The sequence below is a fragment of the Pteronotus mesoamericanus genome, unplaced genomic scaffold (assembly GCF_021234165.1).
Source record: "Pteronotus mesoamericanus isolate MK-2021 breed Mesoamerican mustached bat unplaced genomic scaffold, CSHL_Meso_final contig_291, whole genome shotgun sequence".
NCBI classification, from domain to species: Eukaryota; Metazoa; Chordata; class Mammalia; order Chiroptera; family Mormoopidae; genus Pteronotus; species Pteronotus mesoamericanus.
The window spans coordinates 5,984,654-6,005,540 of NW_026555124.1; the positions used below are offsets into that span (position 1 = coordinate 5,984,654).

The window sequence follows — 20,887 nt, forward strand, 5'->3', positions numbered from 1 at the left end:
AAAAACTATGGATCTTATCCCCAGAAAAATTACATATACATGCATATAAACTTTTCATAAATGTTAGATTTCTTTTTTTAAATTAAAATGGAGAGAACTTTCTGTCTGAGACCAAATCCTTGTCCTATCTCTCTCCCTTTCCCAATGGTTCACAGGATGGATCATGTACCCCTTATACTGAATTGACCAGCTATTTGCTCTCCTGCCTCCTTGAAAGAAAGCAAACGATGTTTTTGCCATGATTGAGCTGTATGAAACTCATCCCATCACTGTTTTCTGGGTCTGAAGCTGCCGTCTCTAGAAGTACCATCTCATTGTGCTGTGTTTCAGTTAGTGCTGGAGAAATTTTTGATTAATTTATATACAAAACTGTTTAAGTTTTGCATTATTTTGAACCTTTGTTTCTTTGGGGTTGGGGCACACTGGCCACCCCATCTGGCTGTGAGAGCTCTCTACAGCCAGGGCTGACAGGGCGCTGATCTTAACTTCCTTTTCTTACCCAATCCCCTCTTTCTGGTGAGGTTTCTATGAGGTCTGTTAGGTGCATATCCTGCAGTTCAGTGGCTTAAAATGTACTCTTTTGGTGTGGTTTCTTTGGGGGCTAAATGGGAGAAAGAGAAACCAATAGTGCAATTGTTTTGATAATGAAAAGTGACAAATGTCTTTTTAAAATAAAGAACCAGCCCTTCCAAAAAAAAATATTAAAGAGTTCTTTGATCATCACATTCCCCCAGAGCCTATCCATAAATAGCCTAAACATCTCTGTACTTTGGGTAAAGAATTCTGCCCTGGTGTGTACCAAAGGAAGAAATAGAAAGTGAGGAAGGTCGTTTATTCCCACAAAACAGCCACGTGAGGCATTCTTTCTCTTCCTAATGTGTTCTCCTATGTCACCCTGAAGTTTTGTCTCTCCTCTATTTATTATATTACCATCTATTTCCTCATTTCTCTCTTCATTCAATCATGGAGTACTTGCAGAGTTAAAAACAACAATGTGCTCCTCTTTTCTCAAAAGAAATGACAGTATAGTTGGCAAAGAGGCATGCTCACATTAAAATTTGAGTAATAAAATACAAATACAAATAAGTGGGAGACACACTGAACTATTTCTAAGGAAGGGTCAGATACTGCTTTCTGTGAGATACAAAATGTAAACTGGGCCTTGAAAGATGGGCTGGGCTTTTGATAGGTAGGTAGGGGAAGCGGTATGATAAATGGAATAGAAGGTATTGTGTGTGCAACAAAAAAATATGTAAATATAAATGAAATGTTGAAATAGGTCCCACATGGATTGACCAGAAAGAACACAAAGTTAGATAAAAACAGAATAATAAATTGGGGCCAGACTGGTGTTAGCCTTGAGTACCAGCTTAGAGTGTCTGGGCTTTAGTTTGTCGACAATAGGGAGATATTGAATATTTCTTTTCTTTATTGTTTACATTAAATACATACAATGTCCCCATTTCTCCCTCCTTTATGCACTTCCCCCCGCCCAGGCCCTTGTCCTCTCCCGCTTCCCTCTGGCCATCACCACACTGCTGTCTGTGTCTATGGGTTCTGCATAAATGTTCTTTGGCTAATCCCTGCACCTTCTTCCATGCAGCCCTCCCTCCCCACTCCCACCTCCCCCAACAGCTGTCTGTTTAATGTGTCCATGCCTCTGTTTCTATTTTGTTCTTCAGATTCCACATGTAAGTGAGAGCATATGCTATTTGTCTTTCACCAACTAGCTTATTTCACTTAGCATAACAATCTCTAGGTCCATCCATAAAGTCACAAAAGGTAAGGGTTCCTTTTTTTTTTTTTTTTTTTACAGCCATGGCAGTGAATATTTTTGAGCAAAGGACTGATGGGATAAAATGATCTTTTAGGAGATTAATCTGCTAAAGTGTTTAACAGAGAGGTGAAAAACTGGCCAAAAGGAGGAGAGTTAGGAGACTGTCTGACAATCCATACTCTGAACTAGTGAACTACGTATCTGAACTGTTTGAGGAGAGCAACGTTAGCAGGAAGGTGCCTGGCTTGGCTCTCCCTTCAGCTGGAAGAGGCAGTTAGCTAATAATAGCCTCCGGTTGCAGCCCCTTTGGGACCTACCACAGCCGCATTCGAACTGAGGTCACTGTCTTCCTGTGAAGCCCCCTCCATGACTGAGCATGGCAATATCACCAGGGTCTAGCCATTCCTACCCAGGGCAGGGTTTCTCTAACAGGCAACCTTGGCTCCAGAGCTTCCCATTGGAGTGATTGGCTCAGACTCTTCTAGATCCACATCAGTCTGAGGCTCTCCCTGTCCAATCCTGTTTCCTCCCTTTTCTTTCACAGGTGACAGATCAGCCTGGAGGACCGTAAAGCTTTCCTTAATTAAACCTCCTTCCTCCTTTATTTCTCATAGGTGTCCCACCACTCCCCATCTTAAAGAAAGAAACTTTGGAAATACATGAAAAGTTACATGTTATGAAACTTATACAAGTAAAAATTAAATTGATAGTACTGAATTAATTGTGTCTAATAGAGACATATTCTAACTTTATTTCATGCACCAGAAAACTAAGAAATGTGATAATAATGGTTCTTTGTATTGAGAAAAACACCAAGGTCACTGCCAATGTGAATGAGGTTTCTACATCCCGAAATCTTTTTTCTGACTTAACTTGAGATTAAATACAAAACTAAAGTTGCTATTTGGACATTTCTTTATTTAGAGGAATTTATTTTAAAGAGAACGTTTTCATCTCACAACTGAAAGCAATAATGGGATAAGTGGGTGGGGCGAGCGGTTCTCCGAGACAAGCACTGCAGCTGGGGTTCAGCAGATTTGAGAGCCCGTGTACACACTAAAATTGTCTTTCAGATAGCAAAGATTTTTGGAGCTTCTTTGAAATATTCTTTATTCATTCTTGTGCTCATGAGACACTTTTGTGAAAAATGGAAGGATGCTCCTGCCACGGCAGTGTTGAAAAGTATACATATGTAAATAAAAAGAACTGTCACACAATACACCAGCTTGATATTCAGAATGTAACGGAAACTCTACATGACAGACTAACACTACCAGCTGAACATAACCACTCTTCCTGTTTTCTTTGGTGGGGGAAGTTATAGTGTAATGTTAGAGATATATTTTGTGTGTGCCTGGAGAGGTGCTTGGGGAGATTATTTGGTCATTGAGTTTCAGTTGTTCAGAGGTAGACTAATTTGGGAATGAGATTGTAACACCAAAGTAGTTTTGAGCTAATAAAAATCATTTCGTTAAAGGTCTAATCATTTCATTCCTATTTTTAACTACTACCCAATACAAGTTTCCTTCTGAAGTTGATCTTGGTAGAGGTTGAAACATTTCAGTGATATAAATTCAAATTGTTGTCTCTCATTAATAAAACATTTGGAAAATAATTCCATAGTCCTCCATAACCCCCAGTATGACCCCTCCCCTGCCGGTTTTCTATCTTATACATTTGCTTTCCCAAATTATTTTCCCCCTTACTCTACAAATTCCCAACTTTCTACTTTTTCCTCGCACCTTTCACATCTTTTTCACAACCTTCTACTCTCAGCTGAGGATGCTGCCTCATACTTTTCTGAGAACACAGAAGCCATCAGAAGTTGCTCATCTTCCCATTCCCAAATCTATGATTCTGCCTGCACCTGTACATTTTCTACTTCTTTCCTCCCATATCAATGGAGGGACTGTCTCTTCTTCCAAGATTTTATTCCTGCTCTGGACCCAATCTCTCTTTCTCTGCATCATCATCTCTCCCTTTTTAATTATTCTGATGCCAAACAAACACCAGCTAGCATCTCTTACCTATAAAAAAGAAACTTTTCTTGAGTTATGTCGTCTTTAAGCTACGTTTCCTTCTTTGCTTCCCCTCACAGAAGACTTCTTGAAATATCCTGTCTGGAGATGCTCTACAGTCCCTCACCAAGTCATTCTTGAATCTTCCCCAGCTTCCTTAACCTGCCAAGCATGTAAAATTGTGCCTGCTAAGGTCAACAATGATCTCTATGGGGAGGGAGGGGAGAGTAGGTTTATAGCTGTGAGGACAAAACCCACAGTTTATTCTTGTATTATTATTTATTATTTTCCATATGAACAACTGTAAATCTACTTTTGCCCCAGCCTACATATTGCCAATTCCATTGGCCACTGTAGTCCTTATTTTACTTGATTCTTCAGCCGCATCTCTCTCCCTGGAAACATTCTCCATTCAGCTTCTGTGATGCCACTCTGTGCAGAATAGTTAAGATAGCAGGCCTGAGATTGTTATCCTTCAAAGAAACTGAAAGCATTGGCCCTTAGGTAGCATTTAGAAACTTCATTTTTAGGAGTGTTCCCATTGTTCTCTAACTGATAATGATGGCTCACTTGCTTAAAGTATATAAACAATGTAGTTTATGCTACACACCTGATTTCCTTCTGGGACTCAGGAATTTTATGGGCAGAGGGTGCCTACATGACCAGATCCCCCCCCTCAAAAAAAAAAATCTTGGGCACTGAGTCTCTAATAAGCTTTCCTGGGCAGAAACATCACAAACATGTTGCTGCATTTTCATTACTGGGGGAAGAATATGTTCTGCACGACCCCTCCTGGGAGGAAGGGGACATTGGGAGGCTGCCTATGGATTCCGCCAGACTTCATCGGTGTGTTTTTCCCTTATAATGTGGTGCTGTGTGTTTACTATATGTTATTGTCATAAATCTTAGCTGTGAGTACAATACATGGTGATTCCAGCGAGCCTCCTAGTGAATATCTGAACATAGAGCTGGTTTTGAGGACTCCCAACATTAATCTGTCCTGTTTTCCCTTTTCTCATACTCCTTTGTTGGTTTCTCCTGTTCTGTCCCACTTGCAGGCCTCAAGGTTTTACTGTCTTCTCTTCTTTATACTGTTTTTAGGTGATCTAATTTAGTCTCCTAACATTAAATAGAATATCATCTATGTGCTGACAACTTCCAAATTTACATCTCCACTAACTCTAGAAACTGATATCCAAAAGATTACTTGAATCTTCATTTAGGATCTTGTAGCGGGGGTTTTTTGTTTTGTTTTTTGTTTGTTTTTTTTTTTTGTAAGATTTTTTTCCCATCTACATTCAAATGGGATTAGTCTAAAATTTCCTCACTTAGTTTTGGGGTCAAGTTTAAATTAGATCTAGTTCTTAACTGCCAACTACCAAGGCATTTTTTTTTTTTTAAGCCTCCATCATTTACCTCTGAAGCACCTCACTGTTCACCACTGGTTGTCCCTTCAACATAATGGTTATTTTTGTTATGACAATGACAATGATGTACAGAGTTATCTTTGTAAATTACAAGGCTCTGCACATCATGTCCCTGCCTCAGTGCTCACAGGATAAACTGCGAAAACCTTAGGAAGGCATACAAGACTCTGTAATCTGGTCTCGGTTTATCTTGGCTCTTCTCTTGAATTATCCACCTTTCTGTGCTCCTACCCTACACTGTGTTCATTGCTTCCTAGCTTAATTGGGCCCACTGAAAACTCCAGGGCTTTCTACATACTGACGCCTCTGCCTGAGGTATACATATGCACTTGACTTCAAGACTTCAAGACCCTAATGGCACTCCTTCACCTTTCCCCAAGTGTTTGGTGACTGCTCACAGCGCCATATTCATATAACTGAAATAGTTTTTAGGATAAAAGCTAAAATTCTTGACCCAATTTACAGGGCACTACATGATCTAACTCTCTTACCTTCTCAGCCTTTTCTGCCACCCTCGTCCTCCCTCCCTGAGCACGGAGGTCTTTTCAGAGCTTCTCAAACAAGCCAAGTTCTTCCCCCACCTCGAGTCTCCACTCATATAGTCTTCCTACCTGAATCATTTCTCCTTCTCCTTCTCAATAGTTCATTGATCAAATGCTACTTACTCAAAAAAAGCCTTTCTATGTCCCTCTGTTCTATACAGTCAGGGCACTCTTTATCCTGTTAAAGGATTTAATGAAATTATAAATACCTGTAGAATGAGTTGTTTGATGTCTGCCTGCACCACTAGACAATAAGCACCATAATACCAGGAACTACAACGAAATAGATCTTTTAGGAAAATATTTTATGTTAAATTTTAAATTGTTTGTATTTCTAGCATATAAATCTGTTCTCGCCTTGAACCTGTCTACATTTTATTACACACATATACAGATCTTTGTGTGAATGTTTTGCTGTATGGAAACTGCATAAACTAAGAAAAAAAGCCAGGTTGTATGTTTGGATTAAAGCATTACTAAAACAGGGACAACAAAAGCCTCATGGTAAGGTGGTGACTCAAAAGAACTAGCTTAGCAGAAGCTAAAGTTTAGAGCCAAGAGTGACAAAAAACATAAGCACCCATCCTCCAAAACTGACAGAATTATTGGATGAGGCATTGAGTTTTTCAGTTTGTGTAAGGGAGTTTGAATTATAGTAAATCCTCAGTGTCATCGACAGGTTGTGCCTTTAAGCATATTGGTGTATAAAAAACCCCTAATTTTCCCATTGGCTAATTGATATAAACAAGAGTTAAGTTCCTATAGCATCTCATCAACATTATAACTAAATGACATTGAGGACCTGCTGTAGTTTTTTTTTTTTTTTTTTTTGTAGTTTTATATAGTGATCTTAAGTAGGAAGGTTCCAGATGACATTCAGTTATAATTGTATGTCTACTTGTCTGTTAATACATTAGACAGCAAACTCTTTGTGGAGAACTATGTCATTTATTTTATGATCTCAAACTTGCTTCTCAGAGGTAGTCAATATATATTTACAGAATTAATGGATATATATATTTACTGTGGAGAACTAGGGATTTGATGTATTATCCCTCTTAGGAGTCCATAAGTTTCAAAATAGATTCTGGTTAGTACAAAGAAATGATTTCAAAAAGTAGCATTTCAAGTATCTAATAAAGTATGAGTGGCTTGCTGGCTATTCAAATTATTTATGCAGACAACTCTATTCTCTGCCTATGAACAAGGCCTATTCTTTTTATACATATAAAAACTGGAGGTAGGTGGAGAGGGTGTACCTACTCTTTGTGCATTGATTATTATCTCTCCACTGACTCTATTGTTAATTTTTCCAACTACCGTTGTAAAAAAAAATGTCTTTATTATAGTTGATTTTGAGAGAAGCTGTGACCTCCTACATTATTCACAGCTTGTCAAAGAAGAAACACAAAGAGCTTCAGTGGTGCTGAAAAATACATATTGCATTTAAATATTCAATAGGTGTTTTAAAAGTAATAAATAATATATTATGTTTTAATTATTAAATAAATATAGCTTGGTGGATAGGCAGCACCAATGGCCACCTATGTGATATGACGATGCTAAAAAAACTCTTAGTAGCTTACAATTACCCCCTTTTGATCCCAGTGATGTCTGATGGCTGACATTTTAGAGTTAGGATTTCATTCCCGAAGGGTCTTCCAGTTCCAGCATTATGGGAGCCGGAACGAATGCAGGAACCTTTTATATAGGAAAACTTCATTAAACATAACAACAAGCAATAATCATAAATAAGCTCACATATCTTTGTGGGGCAGAGCTATTGGATCTGGAAACAGCAATTAAGCAGGGTTTTAATATCTACTCAGAGACAGAAGTTGAAGCTTTGGACCTAAGAGAATTGGAAGTAAAATAATGCATAAAAACAGAACTCTCCAAGGGTTGAATTCCCAGCCCTATAACTTGCATAGGTTAAAAATCCAAATTTGCACTAAATTAAAAATGAACATAAATATTGATTGGTATTGGGCCTCATGCAAGGAAACACACACAAGAAATTGCTCTGTGTCACATGGGATTCCCACAGAATAAAAAAGCTATCTGAAGATGATCTCATAATATAAAACATTATAAAACATATCCTGGTTGGTATGGCTCAGTGGATTGAGTGCCTGCCAGTGAGCCGAAAGGTTGCTGGTTCAATTCCTTGTCAGGACACATGCCTGGGTTGTGGGCCAGGTCTCCAGTTGGGGGCATGCTGAGAGACAACCAATTGTTTCTCTCACACATTGATGTTTCTTTCCCTCTTTTTCTCCTTCCTTTTCCCTCCTACTAAAAATAAATAAATAAAATCTTTAAATATAAAAAAAAATTATAAAACACACAAGTAAATGATCCACCATGAACAAAAGTCAACAAGCATAGCATCTCTAAGAATTTGAGAAAATGGAAAGTATATCCAAAATATGAATGCCTGAAATAATTATTTCTAAAGTGATTACAAAGTCATTGGAACTATAAAGAATAAAACTCAATGATAAACAGGCAGATTTGTCAAAGAACTAAATATAACTTCTAAAATTAAAAATATAATCCTTGGAGTTAGAAGATCAATGGTCAAGTTAAACAGCAGATCCGATAGATGCATGTGAACACAATATTCTCAGAAGCAGAAACAGATCTGATAAAGTTATCCAGAATGAGGTAGAAAGACAAAGACTTGGGAAATATAATTAAGAAATATAAAGATGAACATGGACAACAGTGTGGTGATTGCTGGGGGGAGGGAGGTATAAGGGGACTAAATGGTAATGGAAAAAAATACAATAAAGATTAAATTAAAAAATATGTAACGATTAGAATGAGAAAGTATGCATGTCTAATGGGAATTCTATAAGGAGAGAAAAAGATTGTGAAAAGATAATGGATAAAAATTTTATATGATTGATAAATTATATGAATCTTTTTAAAAGAAACACACATTCCCTGCAAGATTAATAAAAAGAAGCCCCATCAAGTTACATTGTAGTGAAATGGCAAAATGCCTAAAGAAGAGAAAAACTGTAAAATAGAAAAATTCATTGCTTTCGCTGTGATTTCTTGTTAAAAATTGAACTCCATGTGCTTTAGTCCAAATGAAGTTAAGTGGATATTATCACTGGATAAAAAGGGTTTGAGGATGAAATATACAAGAGCTAAAAATCATATGGGAACTAGGAAAAAAGTCCTCATTTCTCAGATTCTATATTCTAGTGTCTTTAATAACTGTAATGGCAAGAGTCTGAATATTTGATTATACTAGAATGACTCATTTTTAAAGATTATGCTTTTAACGACTATGTTCTGGCAACAGAGATTCATCCACTTGCCAATATAACCCCATCCCTAAATACGTCACATATAGAAAAAAAGTAAGGGAGGCTAAGACAGGAAACTAACAACCTTTCATTTTGTTCTTTGCTAATAAGTGGATTATCAAGTAGTGGGCCAGTAAGTGCATCAAAGACATAAATATTTGATTGATAATTATCCCTGCCAATTCTTCCAGCTTGAGGAGACACCTCTCTTTCAGAATATTTTCCATGAAGGGACAGTGTACTTTCTGGGTCTTCCAAGAAGGGTCATTACAGTCAGCATCTTGCAGGGGTCTGATAAGAGGCCAATGTCTCCCCTCAGGGTCTGACTGAAAGGATAATGAGCCGTTATCTTTGGCAGAGAATCCTGAGCTCTAAGAGATACAAAACGCTTGGGAGTTGGTCTGAGAAGAAAACTGACCCCAGATTTTGGGTTACTGTCTTCATGGAGAGTAGACTACGTCACCCAGAAAAACTTAAGGCCTCCCATCTTTCTCACTTGAAGGGATTTTGTGGAGGAAAAGGGGCCACATACAAAACCTGATAGCCTTACAAACTCAGAGACCTATAGTAACCACAAAGGATGGTCTAAAATGAAAAGTTATTAACTAAAAGAAGGTCATGGGGAGGGGCAGTCATTGCCTTTATCACTGCGTAGAATCTTCCATGATAAAAGTCACTCTACCTTAATTGGGCCTATTGTCTTTTTGCATCTGTGATAATATACCATTGGAATGTCAGCTAACTTCCCCTTTTCCAAAGCGCTGGGGGCACAACCACCGTACCCGAGGAGAGACATCAATCCCCTCATTGTTACTGTTGTCATGTTAATTGGTGATAATTGGTGACTCTTACTGTCCTATACTGACCTATGTAAAAGATGTGCCTATCATTTTACTTTTTATCCAAATCCAGAGGTTTCCCTGCTTTGCTTTCTCCAGCCTCTCTAAACTATAGCCAAAGGATTTCATGTAACCCCCTTATGCCTCCTCTTTTGATTGTAATGTATAAAATAAGGGGCAAAACTGTCATTTTCCAGAGCATTTTCTCAATCCATTTCAGTTTTGCTTCCCGGCAATTGTCGTCAGTTTGGCTCAAATAAACTCATAAAAATTCTTACAGGTTTGGACGTTTCTCATGTTGAGTTTCAATAGTGTTTTCTACTAAACTTCACATTGAGTTTGCTCCAATAATTCTTCTTTTCCAGCTCAAACATCCACTTCCAGGAAACTTGACATCACCTGCAAATGCATCTTTGAAAATAGTAAATTCAGGCATTCTTGTTCTAGAGCCCATGCTCAGGCTAATCCTCTCATGTTGTCCCTGTACTTCACCAGGATCCTGAGTACCTCTACTCTGCTTAGCTGTCCTCTTCTCTCTTCACTTTGACTTGGAGGGGAACAATGTTTGCCACCCCGAAAGGTACCTTTTGGGGATACTGCTTATTTTAAGCTGATTATTTTTTAAGAAACAAAAGACTCCAGAAGAACCTTTGAATTCCCCCCCCAAGTTGCTTAGAAAAATTTACAGGACCTGCTCCAGGAAGTCTTTTCTGTGCCTCATTGTTAAAGATGGCCCAGCAAGCATTTGTTTACCAAACATTTGCGTTTTCATCTCCATGTGAATTGTCTTCTACCCATTCGAAGGCTCAAAACCACAACTCCCCTCCGCCTGCCAAGTCCAAAATGGCATATAAACCTCAAATGCCCAATTTGTCTTGGTGCCCCATGTTCTTATGAAACCCCATATGTACATACATAATAAATTTGGTTATTTTCTCCTGTTAATCTTTCTCATGTCAATTTAATTATTAGGCCAGCCAGAACTTAGAAGAGTAGAAAGAAAATTATTTTCCTCCCCTACAGTTTCAAACAACGTAAGACATCAACCACTCTTTTTCAAATATTCTCAACTCAATTATCTCTATTTAGAGAAGGGAATCCAATGAAATAACATAGGTAAAACACTGGCTGAGAGAAATGCTCATCAAATGGTAGCTAAGATCACTGCCATCACTACCACCAACATGCATAACATTCCCTTACTTGTCATTCTATCATACCAGCCTGTATGCACAGAATCCTGGGCTGCTTAACATTATTGGAGAAAATCACTAAATTGTGTAGACAGATGATAGTCAATTCATGCTTCCAACCCTAAGTGCCAAGCAATTCTGTTTCTCTAATCACTTTTCTGATTTTTTAAAAAAAACTCAGAAAGATTCTTTTTCTTTTTTTTAAACATTTTATTAATTTTTTTTAGAGAGAGGGGAAAGGAGGGAGATAGAGAGGGAGAGAAACAGATTAGTTGCCTCTTGCACTCCTCTAACTGGGGACCTGGGCCGCAACCCAGGCTTATGCCCTGCGAACCTTCAGTCAGCAGGCTGGCGCTCAATCCACTGGGCCACACCAGCCAGGTCAGTTTTCTGAATTTTGAGACTACTCTAAACCTTCCAATCTCCTCAGAGCTCATACCTATCCCTTCCTCCCATCATTCTCATTGTCTTGCTTCACAGGAAAAAAACAAACAAACAAAACCAAAAACCAAACAGGAACTATCAGAAAGAACTTCCCAAGCTTCCAGCCACCAAGCCTGCAAAGCTTTTGGCATTTCCAAACCTATTCCTACTCTCAATCCGCTCCTTGCTTTCCTCCTCTAACTATGGAAGTGAAGTTACCCCGTTAACTGCTAAGGGCCAGACTCCACATTCTCTTTCCCCGTCATCCTCACCCACACATCTTCAACCTCTCTCCCCATTGGCCCCTTCTCATCAATATTTAAACATATTTAAATATATCTTAAAAAATTCCTTTTTATTCCAGCTACCTCCTTATCTCTCTTCTGTTCTTCTTACCCACACTTTCAAAACTGGTAGTCCACAATTGGCTGCCTCTATTTATTTACTTCCGGTTTGTCCATTGTCATTGTAATCTGGTTTCCATTCCTACACGCCACTGAAACTGTTCTTATCTGCTTTATCAATAATTCCAAAGAACCCTTCTCAGGTCTCATTTCATTTTGCACCTTTTTGTATGGTTGGCCACTTCCTCCATTTGAGACAGTTTTCAGGAATGCCCACTTTCCTAGACCTCCTCCCTCTTTTCTGTCCCAAACTATGGAGTTCCTCAGAGTTTGGTAGAGGGCCCAAATCTTCCATACAGTTAAGTCAATTAAACAAGGAGGCTATTAGACTGAGGTGGCACTAATGCTTTGGCAGCCTACTTAAGCAAATCAAAATATAGGTGTGCCTCAAGTTTATGAAATCTAAATGCTAAGGACAATCATGAACAGACCCCTAGGCTTGAAGTTATAGCCAATCAAATAGTTTCCTTTCTTTGCTTCTATAGCTTCTCTATTGTATATGCGTTCCCCCTGGCTTCTGCCAGTGGAGCACCCTTAACCACTTAAGGTTTGGCCCTGCCCAACTTGAATCAATTTTTGATCACGTAAACTTCAAAATTTTAATATGCCTCAGTTTATCCTTTAACGATATTCTATCTCATTCTTTCCAATCCACCTATATGCTAATCTATATCCCAGTTTAGATCACCCTCCTTATCCATATGTCAAAATATATACTTAACCGCCCTTAGGCATTCTGCCTCCAAAACTGTTTCTGTAATGTTCTCTACCTCAGCAAAAGGCTTCACTATTTACCCAGCTTCCCAAGCCAGCGATCTGACATTCTGTCTCTTTCCTCTCTTTCACTCTTCATGTTCAATCAGCTATCAAGCCCAGGGCATTCCTCTTGCTGATACAGCTTTCAAGTCCTTTTAAATGACATCCAGGCCATCATGTGACATCTTTAAGAACCCTCCAGTGTCCAATCTTGTCTGTTTTGAACATTCTCATACAAAGCCAGAGTGATTCTTCAAACAAATGTAAATTATATCATGCTTCTGCACAATGCTTAAAATCTTTGAGTTTCTTGTTGCCTTTAGGATAACGCTCTAAAGTCCTTAACAGTTCCTTCTCAACCTCGATTCTCTGCTCCCTTCTCTTGCAAGCAATACGCCAGCCATCCTGAACTTCTTTGAATTCCTAGAGTGCCTGTTTCAAGTCTCTGAGCTGTTCCCTCAGGTGAAACATACTTTTTCCTCCTTTCTTTCTCTAAGCATCTCTGCACTTAACCCTTAATTCAATTCGATTTACGTTATCAGTTTTAGCACACTACCTGACATTCTCAACCCCACCTCACCCCAGTTTGAACACCTCTTTAGGTGTTCCCTAAGCATCCTGTACTTATCTAGCAATTACGAGTATTGTCTTGTAATTGCTTATTCCCGAGTATCTCTGTCTGACTAAATCTCTAGCGGGCAGAGATCTGGTGCTCCTAAACGTTCCATCTCAAGGTTCAAAGCAAAGCGTCGGACACATAAAATATTTCAACTACTTAAGTGAATAACTATTCCCTTCTTTGGAACGAGAGAGGCTAGTAGAACACCAGAAACATGAGGGGACAGAGCGGAAAAAAAAAATCTATAAATAACACCTGGGATAGAAACAAGAGTTCCTAGGTTGTTCCACAGACTGGGTCATGGGGGACTAGGTCAACTGCCCTGTCGGAGGCCGCGGCGACTGAGGGTTCTGGAGGGGCAGACGCTGGGAGCGCGCAACCCCAGGCAAGTACGGACAATAGCTTGGAATTCGGCCTCGTGTTTCCGGTGGGGGGGCCTGGCGCCTGTGAAGCGGAGGGTGTAGGCTTCGAGCCCGGCCCACGGCGAGGACGGCGAGGACGGCGGGGACGACGGGGACGGCGCGGCCGGCAAGGACGGCGCGGCCCCGGGAGCTCCCGCCCCAGCCGCCATCACCTCCACCGCCTCCTTCGCCCCGCCCCGGAAGTGGCTTGAGGCCCGTCCGGAACCTCCGGGCCGGCGGCTGCAGCGTCACCAGCCGAGCTGGTGCCGGGCGAACAGATCGGCCGCTGCTGCTAACGAACCGGGACCGCGCGGAGCCAGCAGCGCGCCGGCCAGGGAAAGGGGCCCAGCGGTCGGGCCGAAGGCGACCGGCCGCCGGCGGCCGTAGGGCGACGACGACGCGGAGGAGGCGGAGCCCGGAGAGGGGTGGGGGCCGGGGAGGGTTCGGGTGGGCGGGGGTGGGGGGGTGTCCCGGGGCTCATGGAGCCGGCGGAGCAGGCGGGCGGCGGTGACCCCCCGGAGCCGGGTGGGCGTCCCGGGCTGGGCCTGCGGCCCTTCGTCGCGCAGAAGGAGATTGTCTACAACAAGCTGCTGCCCTACGCGGAGCGGCTGGACGCCGAGTCCGACTCGCAGTTGGCCCAGATCAAAAGCAACCTGGGCCGGGCCGTGCAACTCCAAGAGCTGTGGCCCGGGGGCCTCTTCTGGACCAGGAAACTCTCCACGTAAGTGGGACTGGGCCTGCAGGATGGGTCAGAGGCAAAGGCTCAGAGGGAGGGCATCCGGGGAGGGGGGCGGCTGGCTCTTTGTCCATTCCTAATGGGTGGACCCTAAACTCTGCCCATGCTCGATCCGGTGGTCCCCGTACAGTAGTCCCAGGGTCGCCGCAGAAAGAAGCTGGGGAAACCACTCAAGCCTCCTCCCTACCACTTTCCTACGGGACCTCCCCGGTTCTCACCAGTCCTCTACTCTTGCTGCTTTTCCACAAGGGTTCGGATTGTTGTCTTCCGACCTGCGGGGTCCCGAAGGAGAGAGATATGCGGCCCCCCAAAGGTCCTCCTTGGACCTGTGCTCCTGTGGGAAGGGGTGCAGCGAGGATTCATTTTTGGGGGAGCAGTTCATGACTTCTGGTTCCTCCGGTTCGTTCTTCTATTTAATGATCCCCGCCTCTTCGTAACTCTCCATTCGCGTCTAGTAACTTTCTGAATGGGAAGGAGGCCTTAGAGAACTTAAAGGTTCTGCTTTTGGGCCTGCTTAGTCTTTGTGGATTTGATTGAAAAGATTGGTTTAAAATCAGTCTTCAGCGCATACTTGGGCTGTGTACTAGATGTTAATGTCAAGTGTATATTTCTCCTGTTTGGAAATGTACGGTACTAAGAAAAATAGAGAACAGAGATGTTAGGTTGTCTTGGACGTACTGACTATCGGGCGTGTGTTTATTTTGAGTCTCTGACATGAATGTAGATTATCGAACTCAGTTTCAGGAGTTATAGTCTTCTATTATTATCGTTATTACTATTATTATCTATTACTATTACTATTACTTGCATAACCTGGCTGCGAACTATATAGTGCAACTGAAATTAGGGGAAAACGAGTAAAAGACATTTGCGGGGAGTGGAGAGTTAGAGACTGTTGCTAGATGGCCATCTTTCACTGTGTCAAATGAACTTTTTTTAAAAAGAATTTTGCTTTATCTTGTTTAGTTAACTGTACATGAAATCAGGTAATCTTGTATGTTTATTCTTTGAGGTATGAATGGGTGAACACATAAGAGGACATAAGTTACTTAGCCAATGTTTATCCAAATCTGCTGAGTGAACTGGGTGATGACTCAGGGTTTTGTAATGCAATAGTCAGTCTTAACATTTCCTCACAGGATGATTCTTCTGTGCCTATTATTAGGGAGCCTCTGACAAATTTTTCATCTCCACGTGGCCACGGTGGTGGGAGTAATGACCTCTTTAATTAAAAAGCAAACCTAAAACACTTAATTTGCCCTTTTCGAAGAGTGACCATAAAATGTCAAGGTTAACAGCCCTCCCAGAGTAAAGTTTGTGGTGTTCAGATCCACTAAAGATTTGTGGGGGGAAAAATGCAAGAGAGAGAAGAACCACTTTTAGTCAAAACAGAAGAATGTTTTATAAATGATTAAAATTAACATGACTTTTCAAGTGAGCCTCCTCAGTGTTTGTGTTACTCAGGCACAGTAAAAATAAAGTTGCTCTGTCAGTCCCAGTAATTCCCCAGTTTAATCTCTTGGATTAGATTTGCCAGAGAATAACCATTTTGGGGGACACAAACAGCTCCTTTTAGATGCACGAAATGTGAATATTCCAGAGTGTGAATGCATATCTGATTTGGATTTATAAATCTAAAATATATACAGGTATAGTTAAGCATTCTTTTCTGACATTTACTGTTACTGAGTGTGGTAAAATATCACAGGGTTTGTTTTTGTTTTGTGTTTTTAATTTTTGTCTGAAGTATAAGCAACTTTTACCTAGGAAGGGCTAAAGATACATTTGACACATTCCTTGGTGTTTAGGCAAGATTGCAGTTATGTGGCTTAATAACCTGTGAACCTAAAACCATTTATATCTAAATAACCAACAGGAAATGCTTTCAGATAGCATTTTATTTTGGGACAGAGGTTAAATGCTGCAAACTGATTCTTGGGATTGTCCTATGAGATATTTTGAACTTGGTGGGACATGTTGTGATCTTGGGGGTGTTTTTTTCCTCATGTTAAGATGACCTGTTTATGTTTGTGCTTGTTGCTTATGAAAGCCTTGGTGTGTTGCATAAGTTTACATTTAAATGATGCCAGAACTTGTGCTGATAGCTGTCAATCACCTGAGTAGTGATCATTTTTAGTGCTTTATAGGAGAGTGGAAAGTAGTAGTGAAAATAAAATCTCATTTCTCCCACTAGGTCTGGGACTGGAAATTAATCATATGTTTCAGTATTCTTGGGAAAGAAATGAGGGGGTTTGGACTAAATAATTCCTGAGGAATGTTCTGGTATTTTATGATTCTTATTTTTTACCCTATAGAACCTCAAATAAATCAGTGTGTATCTTACACAGTCCCTATAAGGACTGGGCAGTTTGTAAAGTGTCAGGTACATTCCTAAAGAAGAATGGAATGTAATTGCTGTTCACAGGCACTGGGACTGGATCCCTGACCAATGGTGTACACCCCCAATCTAGGTGTCACAGATCTGGTTGGAGGTAGAGTCCTGGTTTGAGAGGCACTCGGGATCCCCTTTGTTGACTTTTTACTTCACTTTACTAGTTATCTTGGTTCTGTTTCAGTCCATTTTGATACTTGTGGGTCTCTGTAAAGAAAGGTTACTTCTGTGTATTTAAAAAAATTGGTCCTGTAATATAACACAACTTCCCTTTTACAGACAGTTTAAAGTATTAGAATCTGTTAGAGTGTGTGACATAACATCACAGAATCGTTTTCTAAGAAGCAAGGAAACAGAAGAGAGGAACAAACTGGTGGTCTTTAGAAAATAGCAGTAAGGCAGCTTATGGACACTAAGTGATGGGAGCTGGTATGGCCAGTGTAGAGAATGGAATTGAAGAAAGGTAGTCTTGAAACTTGCTTTTCCTCCCTTACCCTTCTGGGCCTTTTGTGAGAGGCACAGAAGTCTAGTCCTAAGACCTTAGTTTATCTATAACTGGCTTTGCCACCAACATTATCATCTTGGTGTTGCCTAACCTCTCTTAGCTTTAAAGTCCTCTTGTGGAAAGTGGGAGTGTAGACTCTCAGTGGTTTTTCAAACTTAAAATTTAGCAGCGGACTGTTTATGAGAACAAAATCTTAAACACAGAATTGGACTCCTCAGGCTGAGTAAAACAGCATTGATTTTTTTTTTTTTTTTTTTTTTTTTTTTGGTAACACTTCATTGAACCCCTGATGCCTGCTTAGTGCTCCAAAACGTACTGTGAAAAATCACCACTGAAGTAGTCTCTAAGGGCCTTTCTAGCTAGCTCTGTTACTTTAAATTGGCCTGGAGGAAGGGCAAAGGGAGGGACAATAAGTGAATGGGCTACTATTTCCTACAGGCTTACCCCACTCATGATCATTTCTTTCACAGAATTTTGATTGTAGTGAAGTGGGCTTGGTGTATTACAAATTTAGGTGCCTTGTTTGTTACAACAAAATGGTATATTCTGTGCTGTTTCGTAATGAAATAACTGTGTATTATACTGAGGAATTATTTCATTTGCTAATGTAACCATAGCTCCCTTGTTTTATTATTAAGAACAATATGTAGCCTTCCTCCAGGACAGGAATTGGATTGTCCTAATTGAAGACACATAGGGTGTTAAATTTAGTCAAGATACGAGTTATCAAATGCACTGACTGTCTCTTCTGGAAAGTAATGTGAACACAGGAGCACCCAAATTCATATTACCTGTTTTGGGGAAGAAAGTAAAAATTGCTAACCACTGAATCTCAGTTGCTTGGTAACGTGTACTTAATAGGGTATCTAATGTTTGAGTGTTGAAATTGTGAAGTACACAATAATATTGGGTTGGCCAAAAAGTCTGTTACAGTTTTTCTGTATGATATCTAGTAGTGCTTAGTTATATTTAATTTCATTTGAACAAACTAGTTGTTAGATAGTATTGTGACAGTTGTCATAGCAGCATTCATTCAAACAAAACCTTTTCAGAATTGGTGAATTTTTGTGTAGCTATTTTAATATTGAAGATGGAAGAAAATATGCAACATTTTTGGTGTATTATGCTTTATTATTTCAAGAAAGGTAGATGGAACTGAAAGGCAAAAAAGATTTGTGCAGTGTATAGAGAAGGTGCTGTGACTGATCAAATGTGTCAGAAGTGGTTTGCTAAGTTTCTTGGCACTATTGACATTTTGGCCAAGTGATTCTTTGCTGTGGGGCGGCCTTATGCATTGGAAGATGTTTAGGCCTCTAACCACTAGAAGCCAATAGTGGGAGTTAGCCGACATACTCAAAATATCCAAATTAATAAAGTTACTGGTGAAAATAAAAAATGTGTCTTTTACCAAAAAACTGAATGGACTTTTTGGCCAGCCCAATACAAGTGCTTTTTATTTGTAAAATAATCTTGAAATATTGACAAATTACCGCATTCATTACGCAAAACCAGTTAGAAAAAGTAGTAGAAAAGGTCTCTTCATTGAATAACCACACTCAAATGGAACCACAGTTTCTTCGCAGTGAGAAAGTTGATTTTCCGTAGACAAAAGCAAAATAAGTAAATGAAGTGATTTTGGGGACATAAATTTTTCTGACAGTTGTGTAATAATAGTACACACAATACGCTGTCTTTCACATTCGATTTTTTAAAAAAATTAACAAACTTTTATTTTTTAGAGCAGTTTTAGGTTCAGAGCAAAGTTGAACAGAAAGTCGTTTCCATACACCCCTTGTCCCCACACATGCACACGTTTGATTTTTCATAGCAGTGTTATACTTGAGGCTCATCCCAATCTGCAGGGACCTCTCAGTCATTCTTTTAAAACACCAACTCCACGTTATCAACTCAGTGGCCTATTGTGTTACTTTCGCCACCACCCCACCATTCTTTTGGAAGCATATGCCTTCGTTCATAAGTGCTTACAGTATAAATACTTAAAGGAAAAGGAACTAGACCCAGAAAGTCAATACCAATACCATCAGCAAACTTAAAAAAATTAACAATACTTCATTGTCACTTTGATCAACGTACTGAAGTTCTGTTTTGCAAAATTTGTGATTTTACTTTTGAGTTTCCATTTCATTTGTATTGCTTTATCTAAGGTTTACTACAAACAGACTTCATGGACATGTTTTAAAAATGAACATTTTTATACTACAACATTTATCTTTTCTCTCCTCTTAACTTTGAAGATATAGAGTAAGTCCTGGGATAAGAAGGACTCCCTTAATTACCTCCATTTTAAAAATGGATATTTGTAGGTTAATAATTGCATACAAAGTAGTAAAGCCAGAAGTCTTCTTTGAACAAATTATTTTCTAAATGCCTTGTATAGATGGCACTTTTTGGCACTTGGGCTATGTCGTTGAAGATTTCTGCCCTCAGGGGAAGTGCCAGTGTGCTCTTTCTCTTAGGCACATTTTGTTTATTTGGGAAAGATGAGGTAAGATGTATAACTCCACCAGGAAACTTGGGAAAAGAAAATATGAATTCTAAGTTCATTGGTTTAAAAAAAAATTCTCATTATGACCATTGTATTTTAACACCTTACATTGAAAAAGACAGAAAAAAGAATAGTAAAACAGTACCATTAGTTGTTCCTCTGAGATCCGAATATATCATTTAAAAACAATTTTCACAAGTAGCCTTGCAGTATTGTAAAATAAAATTTTTTGAAATATATCATCTTAATTGAAGTGAAATGATGGCAGATCTTTTTCAAAGGGACACTTATTAGTAAATAGGTACACAACCTCTAAACCTGTCCTTATTGTGGAATCCGTGTGTTAACTTTTTCTGGTGAGACCCATTTCTTGTGAATCTTCCCCCCCTTAACACAAAATCCCATTCTGTTTCCCTCTAATCTTTGTAGAAAATTAGATTAAAAATTCTCATTCATACTGTGTAAACAGCAAGCTGAGAACATGGATAATAAAAGCAACAGGGAGCAAACAACAAAAAACCTTTACATTCATTGAGGTCACCACTGGTATGTTAAAAGCAGTACATACTATAAATATTCTCATTTGGAATCTTGAGGTTGGCTACTTCCATATTTGGCCTAGGCTCAGCATTTCTTCCCTTTTATTGCACTCTCTTGATCTCTTGTTCATTCTTTTCTGTTCTTTTATATACACCTTCCCTCTGCTGTGAGCTTTCTTGAGGTCTGTGTCTTTCACGTTTATCTCTCCTTCCCTCCACTCCCAGCATTTAGTATAGTGGTATATACTTTCGTAGGTATTCAGCAGTATTAGAGTTGAATCTTTTTTGTTTTTTGAAAACTAAAGCATTATGCTGATCTAAGGAATGGTTACTTTTATAGTCAAAATGGAGAAACAAATCTGCGATGAGATCTATTTTAATATTGGGTTCTAAAGAAAATATATGTTTAACCAAAGTAGTGGGAGGGAAAGCATTTTGGGTAAGGAAGAAATTATGTTTCATAGCCAACTCATAGTTAATAAGAGAAGAAAGC

General features: G+C 39.7%; 1 protein-coding gene across 1 annotated transcript in view; it reads left to right on the forward strand.

Moving 5' to 3' along the window:
- Positions 1 to 14,181: 14,181 nt before the first annotated feature.
- PSME4 (proteasome activator subunit 4) overlaps positions 14,182 to 20,887 on the forward strand; it is an 84,488-nt gene continuing 77,782 nt past the window's right edge. The window contains exon 1 of the mRNA XM_054575446.1: positions 14,182 to 14,437. Within this exon, the coding sequence (XP_054431421.1) occupies positions 14,196 to 14,437 (242 nt within the window). The 5' untranslated portion in view covers positions 14,182 to 14,195. The remainder of the gene's footprint in view (positions 14,438 to 20,887) is intronic.